The sequence below is a fragment of the Poecilia mexicana genome, unplaced genomic scaffold (assembly GCF_051168715.1).
Source record: "Poecilia mexicana isolate PSO_F unplaced genomic scaffold, ASM5116871v1 ptg000071l_RagTag, whole genome shotgun sequence".
NCBI classification, from domain to species: domain Eukaryota; kingdom Metazoa; phylum Chordata; class Actinopteri; order Cyprinodontiformes; family Poeciliidae; genus Poecilia; species Poecilia mexicana.
In genome coordinates, this window is record NW_028263424.1 from 45,062 (window position 1) to 60,790 (window position 15,729).

The window sequence follows — 15,729 nt, forward strand, 5'->3', positions numbered from 1 at the left end:
GAATTAGCATTTGTACCTCGAAAAACACCATGAAAACCCCCCAGATTGAAACGATATTTGAGCTGCTGATGATGCAAACTTAAGTTTTTACACTAATAGAAACATGCAACAAGATTGGTTTTCAGTGTGATCTTTTGTTTATTTCAAGATGTTGCGCCACAGACATTTCAAAACTGCAGCATCTTACAAAGCAAAACATGAGCTGTCGACTGTTAGTATGTACCAAGAAGCGCTTGACAAGAACAGTTTTTAGAATCAACTTTTCAATAAATATATAAATAGAAGACAATGGTTTCCTTCAGTATTTCTGTAAATCCTGTGTTGTCACTTTTGTTCTGATGAACATGCACAAGAACTGGTTAGGTGTCGCTCCACTCTGCAACCTCAGCACCTATAGGGCAGCGCCGGCTGTCCCATCTTCACCGGGTGGACCAACCCCAGCAGCACTCTTTCCCCCCAGTCAAACAGCTTGTTCAGAGTAATCCTGGATGGTGATAACAGGCGTCGTTCCTTCTCTTCAGCTCGGCTGGACCCACCGAGACGGGGACTCCGCTCTGGGTGGGGGACGCTGTGGACTGGGGACGCTTTCACCACTGATTGTGGGTGGCTGCTCGCCAAAGAGGGCGGGCAGAATCCCAAGGGCGTCAACGAGAGCGTGAGGCTTTTACGCTTCTCCAGGAGAGAAGTACAACCTGATGGGAATTGTAGTTGTTTTGGTAGAGGTTCTCTGGACTCACAGAGGCTCGATGCTGAAGCGTCGCATGGCTTTTGGTTACATTGTTGGTTTTGACACACTGTCAGGTCAAAGGTCCAAGGTCCTTGCTTGTTACCACTGTTATGAAAGAGCGATTTTCTCATCTGAATTATTGAGTCTTCTGTGGTGGTGTGGACACAGCGGTTCCTGTTCTGACTGCACAGTAATCTGGTCCCTCTGTCCTTTGTGGACGGTTGCTGATTCTCGTGCTGCTGCCTGGTCATATCACAGCTGGACGCCTTCTGGTTCAGGATGCCTTGGAAGTGCTGCAGCTGACCCAGGAAGTTGAAGTTTGGGGAAATGGAGGGCCGACGCTCTTTTACAAATCTGATGAGGGGACAGAAAAGATTTGGGTTAGACTGATTGTTACTTTTTTACATGTGAGCTCCTGTAAGAAAGAGAAATAAAAAGCTGTAAAACTTTAGTTGGGATGCCGTCAAATGGAACTCCAACCCTTTGGACTTTAGTCAAAACGCCGTTTGACAAGGACTCTAACCTCTAGATATAGCTCTTTTAAAATTCATTTACATTTCTGTTATCATGTATTAAAACGTAAAACGGTGAGAAAGAGAAATAAAAAGAAATCAATAAACTGATAAGGAGAAAAGATAAAAACATTAAACAGTGAGAAAGAGAAAGACATTTTGAAAAAGATTAAGTCAACCGATGCCCTGACAGAGAAGAGGATCTCCATATCTGAGGAGTGGGTCTCCCTCCTTCAAGATCCAACTCTCCACTCAAGGTACTCTTCCACAAAAATTGTGGAACATATTGCAAAAAAAAAAAAAAAATTAAATGTGGACAAAATTATGTTTCTATATAAATCCTACAACATTTTTTAAGCCAACTATTGTACAAAGTTTGTGTTACATGAGAGAATGGAGCTCCACTCAGCACGTTGTGGGCCGAGATTAGTCCAAATTCTGATTCTGTTCAGGAGATGCTGGCTAAATGCTTGACATTAAAAACAGCTTTTTAAATCCACTGTTACTCCATGACAACATATTTTACAGGACAATAAATTGGCTCAGAAACAATTGCTATAAACAATAATGTTTTCAGGCCATGTTCAAGTAATATATAGATAAAGGTATAATAATGCAAGTTTGCCTCTCAAAGACCAATAAACTTTAATTTTGTACAAACACTCCACTGGAACTGGAAGATATTTGAAATATCCAAAATAAAACATAACAACCAAACAACAATAAATTAAAAGCAAATGAAATCTACACACAACCAAAGCAATGCAAAAAATGGATTAGGAAGTTTCTCTAAACAAGATTACCCTTCAAAAAATATTAATAGTCTAAATGGACATTATTAAGATCATTTTAATTTGATGCAATAAATTGCTTATTGCGATAGGTTTATACTGCATGAACATGAATAAAAAGCACACCAAAGTTTCATCCAACAGCATAGAATTTTTTTTCCTTTTCTAAAATAATATTCTCTGCTTACTTCAGCCCTTAATCCAAGGCAGCTGTGAATTTGTGAGCCTAATAAAATGTGTGCAATTTGTACACATTTTATTTGGTAAAATGTGTTAATTCTTAACTGTGTAAAGGTCTGGAAAAATGAGGATTTGAGGTCCTACCAACTCCCTATTAGTGGGTATTGTACCCAAGATCATATTAGTTTACTTTCTATTTTTGGGGGGTTATTTGCAGAGTTCATTTGTATGTTAATTATTTTGTTAGCTTTTTTTAAACCAGAACAAGAGCAGCATTAGGAAACAATGGAAAGACCTTTGTGTGCTTGCTAAACTGGGATAAATAAACTGTGAAAACAACCTCCAAGTTTTTTTTGGAAACTGGACTTATTTTGCCTGCGAATGAAACATCACCAGAGTACAGCAGTGGCTCCTGGATTGAACTTCTGTAAGATGTTTGATTGTCACTATATTCCTCATTTTTCAAAACCCATAGTTCAGGCATCTAAAGTAAGATAGTGATACTTAATTGAAGCTCAAGGCCTGCGTGCTGTACCTGTAGGCATGGTCCAGGTCCATTTCCAGGCTGTACATGATGTAGGCCACAGCCAGAGCCGGGGAGCGGGAGATTCCTGCAGCACAGTGCACCAACACCGAGGCCCCAGAGGACATGGCTGAATCTACACACACCACACCATGGCACATAACCCTCATACTGTATTAGCATGGCTAATCCAACTAGCGCAGTTAAGACTGAAGAACCAGTCAACAAAGAAAACTATGAAGCAGATGTTTAGGGTGAGAAAGGTGGGGGGAGGCGGTCCTGACCTATGAAGCTGAGAGCCTGGGGGATCCAGGGCAGCAGGTCGTCCCACAGGGAGTCATCGATGGGAATGCGCAGGAATCTGGAGCAAGGCAGAAAAGATGGCTGGGGGCTGCAGCGGCTCACACTCAACACGTAGGAAATACCCAGAGAGGCCAGTCGATCCTGAACACACACATTTTCTAATATTACTCTTTCTGAACTTTAATTCAGAAAGCTGCTTCAGTGCATTTTCTTAATACATTCACATCATTCTCCATGAAAACATGAGAAATTCCAAGACACCAAGTTAGTGTAGATTTGGTGTCTCCTCTGTGTGTTTTTGTTTACTTGTTTTAAAATGTGGGGAGGCTGGAATTCTATTTTTGTTGATTATTTATTTATTTATTGCTAAAAATATATGTGGCGAAGATTAAGATTTAGACACAATCCTGGTCTAATATAGCTGATTACTGACTTACTGTAAATACAACCCATAGAAGGAACAGATTAGAATCAGACTATTTTAGACATGGCATGTATAGCATCTTTTATATATACTGCAATTATGTATATGATTTTTATTTTTATTTACTTCATGTAGGTCAGCAAAAAATTTCACATGCAAAGCAATCAGTACAAGATGGAGTCAAGCAACTTTCAGCCATAACATTTTTGGCTTTAAAAAATTGAAATCAGATATGTATCATTATTATTTAGTCTGATTATTTAATCGGACAATGAGATCATGGAGGCGTGACCAGGGGAGAAAGTAGTTTTAAATTCTTGGAGGTACTATGACAAAAGTATATATATATACACTGCTCAAAAAAATAAAGGGAACACTCAAATAACACATCCTAGATCTGAATGAATGAAATATTCTCATTGAATACTTTGTTCTGTACAAAGTTGAATGTGCTGACAACAAAATCACACAAAAATCATCAATGGAAATCAAATTTATTAACCAATGGAGGCCTGGATTTGGAGCCACACACAAAATTAAAGTGAAATGTTCCCTTTATTTTTTTTGAGCAGTATATATATATATATATATATATATATATATATATATATATATATATATATATATATAAAAATTCCCCTCTCACCCTCCGTGGGTGGTCTCTTTCATCCTCTGAGCTTGGGTCCTCTACCAGAGGCCTGGGAGCTTGAGGGTTCTGCGCAGTATCTTGGCTGTGCCTAGAACTGCACATTTCTGGACTGAGATGTCTGATGTTGTTCCTGGGATCTGTTTGAGCCACTGCTCCAGTTTGGGGGTGACTGCCCCGAGGGCCCCGATGACCACAGGCACCACTGTGGTCTTCACCTTCCAGGCCTTCTCCAGTTCCTCTCTGAGGCCCTGGTATTTCTCCAGTTTCTCATGCTCCTTTTTCCTGATGTTGTGGTCACTTGGTATTGCTACATCCACCACAACGGCTTTCCTCTGTTCTTTATCCACCACCACAATGTCCGGTTGGTTCGCCATTACCATCTTGTCTGTCTGGATCTGGAAGTCCCACAGGATCTTAGCTCGGTCATTCTCCACCACCTTTGGGGGTGTCCCCCATTTTGACCTCGGGGCTTCCAGTCCATATTCTGCACAGATGTTCCTGTACACTATGCCCGCCACTTGGTTATGTCGTTCCATGTACGCTTTCCCTGCCAGCATCTTGCACCCTGCTGTTATGTGCTGGACTGTCTCAGAGGCCTCCTTGCACAACCTACACCTTGGGTCTTGTCTGGTGTGGTAGATCTGAGCCTCTATTGCTCTGGTGTTCAGGGCCTGTTCCTGGGCAGCCAGGATGAGGGCCTCTGTGCTGTCCTTGAGTCCAGCTTTCTCCAGCCATTGGTAGGATTTCCTGATATCAGGAAATCCTACCAAAACATGGATCTGTTGGAATATATATATATATATATATATATATATATATATATATATATATATATATATATAGAGAGAGAGAGAGAGAGATAGATAGATAGATAGATAGATAGATAGATAGATAGATAGATAGATAGATAGATAGATAGATAGATAGATAGATAGATAGATAGATAGATAGATAGATAGATAGATAGATAGATAGATAGATAGATAGATGATCTGGTATTTTGTATTTTTATCTTTTTATTATCTTTTATGTTCTTTGATAATCATTATTCTTTTTATTATCTTTTAACTTGTTCTTTGCTTTATAATTTGATATAAAACTTATTCTGCTCAGATTATTGTGCTCATACGGATCACGTGAACAGGGCGTGCTTGGCTCTGGTTGACTTGGGTTGGGCTCTGATTGGTCTGCTGGTTCACGCTCTCAGCCCATGATTGGCTCATGGTCGGAGAGCGGCTACCTCTGATTGGATGGCTCGCCTGCAAGGATGGAGATGGCCACTCCCCCTTTGCACGCAGGCATCCCTTTGTTTAAGAGATAAAATACGAAAAAGCCCGCGGTTTTAGTCAGAGTCTGCTGTGGGTCGCGTTCGAATGCCCAGCTACGTTGATGCTGCCGCTTGTCTCTAGGCCGAAGGCTCTCCGGCCAAGTTTCACGAGGTAAGCGCTGGTAACTTGAATGAATCGAGCATCACGTGTTTAGTCATAGAGTGTTTTGTACTGTATTCTGTGGGGAATAAATCGAGCATATTTGTTCTAGCAGTAACAGTGTTTGATGCATGTTATTTTGCTGTAATCTGTGGGGAAATAAATCGAGCACATTTAATTCTAGCAGAAACAGCGTTTGGTTTCGTTATTGCCGCCGATCTCCTTCGACCCTGATTTAAAATTTCATAAAACAATAGATAGATAGATTTTGTCATAGTACCCCCAAGAATTTAAAACTACTTTCATCCCTGGGAATCACCTCAAACCAGATGTTGAACTGGATTTTATTTCAATGTCATTTGTGAATGTTAGAGCCTCATTTTCAACAGTTTAGCTATAAAGGTTGAAAAAGGTTATGATTTTGGAGAAAATCTCATCAACATCAATATTTCCACTAAATAAGAGGCAAAAAAGTAGTTTGATACAGGAAAAGCCTCTCAGACTCTGGGCTCAAAGCGAGATGCCCAAACTATCCATCCGCAAAAAGTGGGTATGCAGCGCTGCACCAGAGGGGGCGTCAAAACCCCATCTGGAGGGGGCGGCGCCCCGATGATGCCTTCGCATATACTTCACCGCGCCCTTACGCTCCTTCACCTCGCGCACATGTAAATGTAGCGAGTTTTACCTTTCACGTGTCTTCGTCTCGGGGGAGCGGTAAACATACGTCGCTCATACGGATAGAGAACAACCGTATGTTTTCTACGCTCCTTCACCCTTACGTACCTTCCTTGGGGGGGTGCGATTTATGTGTTCGCATCCACCTGAATAATATGTAGTTGCGCCCCTGCATCCATCCATCCATTTTCTATACACCCTTGTCCCTAGTGGGGTTCGGAAGGGTGCTGGTGCCCATCTCCAGCGAAATGCCCAAAGTATTTTTTAAAAATATTAGACAATTAATTTAATTTCACATAATTATTGCGGTAGAAGTCATTTGTTTGTTAACTACTTAATGAAACATATTTACTGTGTTTGATGTCTGTTGTGAATACTCACAAAGAACGAGGTAATTAGTCCAAGTTTGTCGTTTATTGAATGTTCAGAAACTACAGCGGCTGTAAAGAGCCACAGCAAAGGTAAAACAACCTGAACAGGTGATCAACTCTAAACCACTAGCACCTTTTTATTCTCCGTCTCTCTTTGTCATTTAAGCACACCGGTTGCCATGGCAACATAACATTCAGTCCCTTACGATATTAGGTTTTCTGGCTTGATATTTGTAAAGGATAGTGGGTGAAGATTCATTTCTGTACATTTTCTTTCTTTTTCATAAAAAAGTCCTACTGACCATTTGAGTGTGATATATTGACACAAAAACATCTACAACTTACTACAAGGAGTGGAGCGGTCCACCCCCACCATTTACATGAGTGGGATGTCCCAAACACACAGCCACTTCACTGTTGGCTTGTTGGCAAAAGATGTTAATTCAATGTTGAATTGCCATCATGTGCAATCTGGGCAGGTGCAGAGCTATGGGGGGGTGGGGGGGGTGGGGGGGCGGTTTCAAGTCGCTTAAATATCTGATTATAGACTGAGAAAGTCTACCGCCTGTTGAGAAAGGTCTATTTAATGTTAAAGTTACTTTCCCTCAATGGAATATATACTAGTCAGTTCCAGTGACCGTTTCACTCACGGTTTAGCCGATGTGTTTCCTGGGTAAAGATCAAACAAAAAACACAGACCAACCTCCCCGCCCCTCGCTCAACAGTTTCTGGTAGCGCAGGCGATAAACATCAGGGGCCTGGTGATTCGTTAGGGGTCCGGTAATTAGCCCCGCCCCCCGGCCCAACGCTGACTTGTTCCGCTAATGAATCTGGGTACAGAACGGAATCACAACTCAGTGTTGTCAACACATAGTGCTTAAGTTAAAACGTGATTAACCCTCACCTAAAAGGGGTTGTGCTGTGGTGGCGCAGGGGTTAAGCACAAACCACAATCAAGGCCTCAGTCCTCAACGCAGCTGTCACAGGTTCAATTCCTGACCTTGGCAACCTTTGCTGCATTACCCACCTTCCTGTCAATTAACTATCAAATAAAGGCCACTAGCCAAAACAATCTTTTAAAAAATAAAATGTGAAAAATGAAAAACCCTCACTTAAAATTAAAGTTTCACCCGATTGAGGGGTAGATGGGCCCAGGTGGGGGGAAAAGAGGTGTGTGTGTGTTTTTGGCAGGTGGAGGGAAGGGGGTTGGGCGTTTGAATGGCAGGCGGTGGTGAGGGGTGCAAAAAACACCTGAACACTTTGATTACTAGTTTTTCCCCAAACCTTATCCTCAAGGCAAACTGACCTGCATGCTTTCAGTTCAGCAAAACCTTGTTAATCAAATGTTAATTAAAATCATGTGTGCTGAATTAGGGAAATGCCTAAAACTTGCAGGGCAGTGTGCCTGGTGCCGGTGCTGAAAAACACTGGATTCGATGTGGCATTTCAATCAATGAATGTTAATTGGCTAGAATTGAATGGTTGTTTGATGGTTGATCCAGCTTCTTTCGTTGACCTGAACCATACATGCAGCCTTTGTGATCATAATTCAACATTGAATTAACATTGTGTGCTATCTGGGTAGTTCTTCCCCAAACCTTGACGTCAATCAAACTGACCTGCGTTTTTTCAGTTCAGCAAAACCCCGTTAATCAGACGTCAATTAATAGCATGTGTGTTGAATTAGGGAAATGCCTAAAACTTGTAGGGCCTGGAGGACCAGTGCTGAAACACACTGGATTCGACGTTGGCATTTCATTTATTTGATGTCAACCACAAAACAACATTGATTCAATGACACAGTTTCAACATTAGTTAATTGGCTAGAATTGAATGGTTGTTTTATAGTTGATCCACCATCAGTTGTCGACCTCAACCAAACATGCAACCTTTGTGATGATAATTCAACATTGAATTAACATATTTTCCAACAAGCCAACAGCAAAGCAGCTGTGTGGTTGGGCTATCCCACTCATGTAAATGGTGGGGGTGGACCGCTCCACTCCTTGTAGTAAGTTATAGATGTTTTTGTGTCAATATATCACACTCACACAGTCAGTGAGAATTGTTATGAACAAGTAAGAAAATGCACAGAAAGGAATCAGCACCCACTATCCTCTACAGTGCTTAATTTAAATGTGATAACCCCCGCTCAGTAATAAAATACTCTGACCCAGAGCGCTGATGAGGAGGAGAGGAGGGGAAGGGGTGCGGCAATACATCTGACATTGATTCAATATTGATCAGATGTTGATCAGACATCGGCATTTCAGTCATTAGATTTCAACGACAAAACAACATTGATTCAATGACACAGTTTCAACATTGGTTACTTGGCTAGAGGTGGATGGTTGTTTGATGGTTGATCAACCGTCATTTGTCGTCTTCAACCAAAAATCAACCATTAATCAGACTTCGGCATTTCAGACATCAGATTTCAACCACAAAACAACGTTGATTCAATGTCACAGTTTCAACGGTTTGATTGGATGGTTGTTTGATGGTTGATCCACCGTCATTTGTCGACTTCAACCAAAAATCAACGATTCTAACTATTTTTCAACGTTGATTTAACATCATGTGCTATCTGGGTTGCTATTAGTTGTGCTTTCTTATCTTTATTTATCTTATGATTTTGTGATGATATTGTCCGCTCCCATTTTTGAATAAACTTTGAAACTGATCCACAGATGAAGGCATCCATTATTACTGCCGTAAACAATGACATGCTGTATGTCTACCTTCTTCTGCACGTGTGGGTCGCTAAACCACACACAGAAGTTTGATTGTACTTCCATTAGTGACCAAACAAATAAAAAATCGGAATTGAACATCAAAGCCTGCTGTGTGACCATAGCCTATGATTCAAGGTGTCCCCCCACCCTCACTCTTCTCTCCCTCCACTTCTGGCTGCCCCTCTAAGAACTTTGTGGATGCGCCGCTCTTAGCGGCACCAGGCACTGTGCAGAATCGATGTTTTGGTTCTTACTTGCGTCACGTCGCGCTCAGCTCCGAGGTAGAGCCACGGCAGGATGACGGACAGCTGGGGTCGCTCTGCCTCTGCGTCTCGGGACCAGACCATCTGCAGTGTCACAACATCTAAGTTAAATGATGGCTTTTATTCTTTTTTTAAAAGCAGAATATTATTCATGCATCATCTTCTTAGTCGCTAGGATTATGAGTAGCATGAATAAATGACGCAATTCACGTTTTTCCTTCTTAGATCAGAATGAGGATTATTGAGCTTTTCCTGTAGCTATCTTAAACAGCAAGCAAATTATAAATAGTCACTGTTCTGCTGGTCATTTCCCGCATGCGTAAAGATTATTTTTAAAACAAACATTGCTTACTGTGTGTGGAGCGTCTTCCTCTTGAAGCAGCAGGAGCCTCCTCTCTGTTTGCAGGCTGATGAACAAACTCACAGTCTGCAGCAGCTGCCTGGAAACTGGCTCCTCTGACTATGCTCTGCTTCTAAGTGATGAGCTCATCCTCTTTCCACAAATAGAGCAGCTATGGGTGATGTCATCTTTAGCCTATCAACGTGCTTCCACACGCGCAGGCGCACCGCCTCAAACTCTTGCAGGAAAGAGTTAATCTGACAAACACCAGAGTCTAATTTATTGAATTTGGTTTTAGTTCTCGTCATCCATTCCATCCCGCACGGATTTATGGAGCTGTGGAGCTCCTCATGCATCACACGCAGTGGCATGCGCTTCATCTGACCATCCATTCTCATTTGTGGTTAAAAACAAGCCATGAAACTGAGAGCATAGATGTCCTATACATTCATCTCTCTCGATGAAGTTCCTAACCTGCAAATGTAATTAAAATGAGCAAACAAGAGTTTGAAATAACAATATTTACCTGCAGTGTTTAAGCCTTCAGTTAGTTTAATTTAGTGCGCTATATTCAAAAATACTGAACAGGTACCCACGCCTTCATATTAATGCCTCCTGCTGAGCAGGGGTGTATCCAGGAAGTTTTGAAAGAGGGTTAAATGGGGGTCAGTGATTATCTTGGAGTGTCACCAAAATAAAAGATCAGGCAGAAAGAAGGTTTAGAATACTTTTTAATAAAACTGAATGACCCAACATGGTCAAAGATTTACATAAACATAAATACACAAAATGCTGTTCTTACTAACTGAAGCTATTTCTTTTCTTAAGTTATTTATTAAAAATGGCATCCACATAAGACTGGAGAGCTACTGCACGTCTGATTTCAAAGTCCTGTTCATCAAAGTCCTCACAATTATTAATCTTTACAGTCAGGCAATGATTAATGCCTGACATCACAGTCTTCTTCAGAAACTGTAACCATGATAGTTGTAATTTATTGTATCTATAAATAAAATTTTGTGTGAACTGTGTGATGCTATACTGTCAAATATCTGGGGGATTGTGTTCAATATCTACAACAAATAATTAAGGCAGCTCGCATTAATAAGTGTACCTAAGATGACCCTGCTGGAGAATGTATAGGTTTGTAACTCTTCTCTAGTCAGCCCATTTTTACATAAACCTAACAGACCTGATAAGTTATCTGTCAGTGAGGTTCATGTAAACGTGCGCTCCTGTGTTTCAGCTTAACTGTGAAATTATTGTTACAAGTTGGACAAATACAACTGTTGTGCTCCCTTTATGAAAGTGTTAGTTCTTAAGGTACAGCCACCACGAGCATCCGGTAAAGGATCAGAGGAGAGGTTGCAGGTCCAAACTTTCTTTAATAGAGCTGAGAGTGGTCTACAAGAAATACAGAAAACAAGTCAAAATTAAACCCAGATAGCACAGAATGATTGAAACAACATTGAATCAATGTCAGCCAGAAACATTGAATCAACGTTGAACGCTGACATTGAATCAACGTTGAAAGTGGTCGGTGACTTGTATGTTGAATCAACGTTAGGGTTTCAACCATTACTGACATTATATCAATGTTGATTCAACCATCATCTGTATGTCAACTTGTATGCATATTTGTGTTGATTCTACATTGAATCAGTTAGGAATCAACGTTCATTCAACCATCAGCTGAACGTGGATCTGCATGCAGATTTGTGTTAATTCTACATTGAATCAATGCTGATTCAACACTCATTTGACTGTGGATGTACATGCAGATTTGGGTTGTTTTTATATTGAATGAAAGCTAAGGATTTATGTACATTTTACGTCTGATAGGTCTACATCATAACATGCCACTAAAAGTTTCTTCACTGGTGTTAAACACTATATTATTGGCAGATGATGCGTAAACTGTGTACAAAAGTTTAAAAAATGACAACATGGGTTTGATTTAACATTTTATTTAAGAAAAGAGGGACAGATCTTTAAACATATTTGATTCCTTTTTTACTGTCAAAACAACAGTATGTTGTCCACAGAAGAACAGAGTCCATGAAGTTAAGCTTTGTACTGTATGAAGTAGGGAAACAGTACAAGTTGTGGTAACCCCAGTTTGACTCTGGTTGGCGTCACTTTGATTCCTTGCGATGTCTTCCTCTCGTTCTGGCGCATAATGAAGCCACTTCTTGACAATTTTGCTGCAGTCCTCAAGAGTCAGCTTTCGGTCAAACTGCAGAGCAACAGCTGAAAAAAATAAGAGTGAGGAAGGTGCCAGTTAGAAATATGATAAACATTTGAAAAGTTCTGAAACACAATGAAAGATTAAACACTGTACTGGTTACAGGTCTGAGAACAAATACAAACCATATAGTTCCCCATGTACACTCACTGTTAAATTAATATCTTAATCTTTCATTAATATTTATCTTAATGTTTACATATACAACTGCATTTACCCATCAAGCTGCAGTATAGTGTAGGATTTATGATATTGATATTAAATCAATATTTAAAATAAAGGGTTGTTTATCAGAAAACCTAAGGATAAAACTCAGGGAGGATCAGGTTTATTTAACACACCAGAGACAAATAAATCGAACAAAAGGTGATTTATACTGTAGTTGGAAAAATTATTTATAATTTATACAGAATAAACTTCCATCAAATAGCTGGTTCAATCTTCCATCAACTCCAAATATTTCCAAATAAGTTGATTAAATTCCTTAAAAAGTGTCTATATGATGATAAAGATCCCACACAAGTAACAATAGTCCAGTTCAGTTTAACCAGTTACCAATCCAAGGATCAACAGACTGAATCAGTCATTAGCAGGTTTAGTTCAGTGTTTCACCTGCCTTACATGTTAAGTGTTTCCTTTCTGCCACACCTGGATTGAATCTGTGGATGATTAACAACCTTCTGCACTTCTTGATGGCTGCAGACGGTCATGTAATCATCTAACTCAGCTGTTCTGGAACAGAGGCTCATTTAAGCACATCCCTAAGCACATCATAATAAAAAGTTAAAAACAAGTGATTACTATCACAACAATTTAAAGCCCACCTGGAGCAGCCAGCCTTACACTTTCTTGTCCACCACATGCTCTCCCAGACCAAACAATAGGCCCCGCCCTATTTTAAAAACTCAAATCCCACAAAATCTCGCAGGATTTCATACTTAGGCCTGGAGTGGTGGGTAGGATGAAAATAATACAAAAGGAGACATGACCTCAATTATTAAAAATATCCGTTTTGCCCCAAAATAACCAGGATTACTATGGGCACAAAACAATGCCCTTATTTTTCAATAAACACATTTAAGATCAAAGTAATATTGAAAAACTTACCATAAAAGTGCTCAGCGGAGAATTCAATTCAGAAGCCGGTAGCAAACAAGCCAGCAGCAAAGTGGCTTTTTGGTTGAGACAAAACACAAGTGTAAAATTGGGGAGGTGGACTGTACAACTCCTAGTACAGACTTGTAGATGTTTTTGTGTCAACACATTATGCACAGTCAGTAATAATATTTACAGACAAGTAAGAAAATGTACAGAAAGGAATCACAACCCACTGTTCTCAACATGTAGTGCTTAATTTGAAACATGATTAACCCCCACCTAGTAATAAAATGTTCTGACCCAGAGCTCAAGGAGGGGGAGGGAAGAAGGGATGAGTGGGGGTAAAGAGGAGAAGGTTGGGAGGAGCGGCTGGGTGGGGGAGGTTTGGGAGGGAGTAGGGGGAGATGAGGAGGTGATGAGGGCTGCAACAAACTGCCCAGATTGCACACAATGGTAAATAAACGTTGAATTATAGTTAGAATGGTTGATTTTTGGTTGAGGTCAACAACTGACGGTTGATCAACCATCAAACAACCATCCACCTCCAGCCAAGTAACCAATGTTGAAACTGTGTCATTGAATCAATGTTGTTTTGTGGTTGAAATCTAATGAATGAAATGCTAATGTCTGATCAACGACTGATCAATGTTGAATCAATGTCAGCTCTTTTGCCACACCCCTTCCCCTCCTCTCCTCCTCATCAGAGCTCTGGGTCAGAGCATTTTATTAGTGAGTGGGGGGTATTACATTCTAAATTAACCTCTGTAAAGGATAGTGGGTGAAGATTCATTTCTGTACATTTTCTTTCTTTTTCATAAAAAAGTCCTACTGACCATTTGTGTGTGATATATTGACACAAAAACATCTACAACTTACTACAAGGAGTGGAGCGGTCCACCCCCACCATTTACATGAGTGGGATGTCCCAAACACACAGCCACTTCGCTGTTGGCTTGTTGGCAAAAGATGTTAATTCAATGTTGAATTGCCATCATGTGCAATCTGGGCAGGCGCAGAGCTATGGGGGGTGGGGGGGCTTAAATATCTGATTATAGACTGAGAAAGTCTACCGCCTGTTGAGAAAGGTCTATTTAATGTTAAAGTTACTTTCCCTCAATGGAATATATACTAGTCAGTTCCAGTGACCGTTTCACTCACGGTTTAGCCGATGTGTTTCCTGGGTAAAGATCAAACAAAAAACGCAGACCAACCTCCCCGCCCCTCGCTCAACAGTTTCTGGTAGCGCAGGCGATAAACATCAGGGGCCTGGTGATTCGTTAGGGGTCCGGTAATTAGCGCCGCCCCCTGGCCCAACGCTGACTTGTTCCGCTAGTGAATCTGGGTACAGAACGGAATCACAACTGTGTTGTCAACACATAGTGCTTAAGTTAAAACGTGATTAACCCTCACCTAAAAGGGGTTGTGCTGTGGTGGCGCAGGGGTTAAGCACAAACCACAATCAAGGCCTCAGTCCTCAACACAGCTGTCACAGGTTCAATTCCTGACCTTGGCAACCCTTGCTGCATTACCCCCCTTCTCTCATTACCCACTTTCCTGTCAATTAACTAACAAATAAAGGCCACTAGCCAAAACAATCTTTTAAAAAATAAAATGTGAAAAATGAAAAACCCTCACTTAAAATTAAAGTTTCACCCGATTGAGGGGTAGATGGGCCCAGGTGGGGGGAAAAGAGGTGTGTGTGTGTTTTTGGCGGGTGGAGGGAAGGGGGTTGGGCGTTTGAATGGCAGGCGGTGGTGAGGGGTGCAAAAAACACCTTACATTGATTGAACACTTTGATTACTAGTTTTTCCCCAAACCTTATCCTCAAGGCAAACTGACCTGCATGCTTTCAGTTCAGCAAAACCTTGTTAATCAAATGTTAATTAAAATCATGTGTGCTGAATTAGGGAAATGCCTAAAACTTGCAGGGCAGTGTGCCTGGTGCCGGTGCTGAAAAACACTGGATTCGATGTGGCATTTCAATCAATGAATGTTAATTGGCTAGAATTGAATGGTTGTTTGATGGTTGATCCAGCTTCTTTCGTTGACCTGAACCATACATGCAGCCTTTGTGATCATAATTCAACATTGAATTAACATCGTGTGCTATCTGGGTAGTTCTTCCCCAAACCTTGACGTCAATCAAACTGACCTGCGTTTTTTCAGTTCAGCAAAACCCCGTTAATCAGACGTCAATTAATAGCATGTGTGTTGAATTAGGGAAATGCCTAAAACTTGTAGGGCCTGGAGGACCAGTGCTGAAACACACTGGATTCGACGTTGGCATTTCATTTATTTGATGTCAACCACAAAACAACATTGATTCAATGACACAGTTTCAACATTAGTTAATTGGCTAGAATTGAATGGTTGTTTTATAGTTGATCCACCATCAGTTGTCGACCTCAACCAAACATGCAACCTTTGTGATGGCAATTCAACATTGAATTAACATATTTTCCAACA

General features: G+C 40.7%; 1 protein-coding gene and 1 long non-coding RNA gene across 2 annotated transcripts; both read right to left on the reverse strand.

Annotated features, from left to right (window-relative positions):
• Nucleotides 1–118: 118 nt before the first annotated feature.
• LOC106911172 (uncharacterized) lies at nt 119–10,137 on the reverse strand. The gene is made up of 5 exons (XM_088003606.1): nt 9,933–10,137; nt 9,572–9,664; nt 3,018–3,177; nt 2,746–2,869; nt 119–1,081 (listed from the first exon to the last, which is right to left on the reverse strand). The coding sequence occupies exons 2-5, from the start codon at nt 9,662–9,664 to the stop codon at nt 385–387; spliced, it is 1,074 nt and encodes a 357-aa protein (XP_087859732.1). The 5' UTR covers nt 9,933–10,137; the 3' UTR covers nt 119–384.
• A 492-nt stretch (nt 10,138–10,629) lies between these two features.
• LOC148152414 (uncharacterized) lies at nt 10,630–13,623 on the reverse strand. Its single transcript, XR_015762268.1, has 2 exons — nt 12,814–13,623; nt 10,630–12,170 (listed from the first exon to the last, which is right to left on the reverse strand). It is a non-coding gene; the product is annotated as an uncharacterized LOC148152414 (long non-coding RNA).
• Between the last annotated feature and the right edge of the window lie 2,106 nt (nt 13,624–15,729).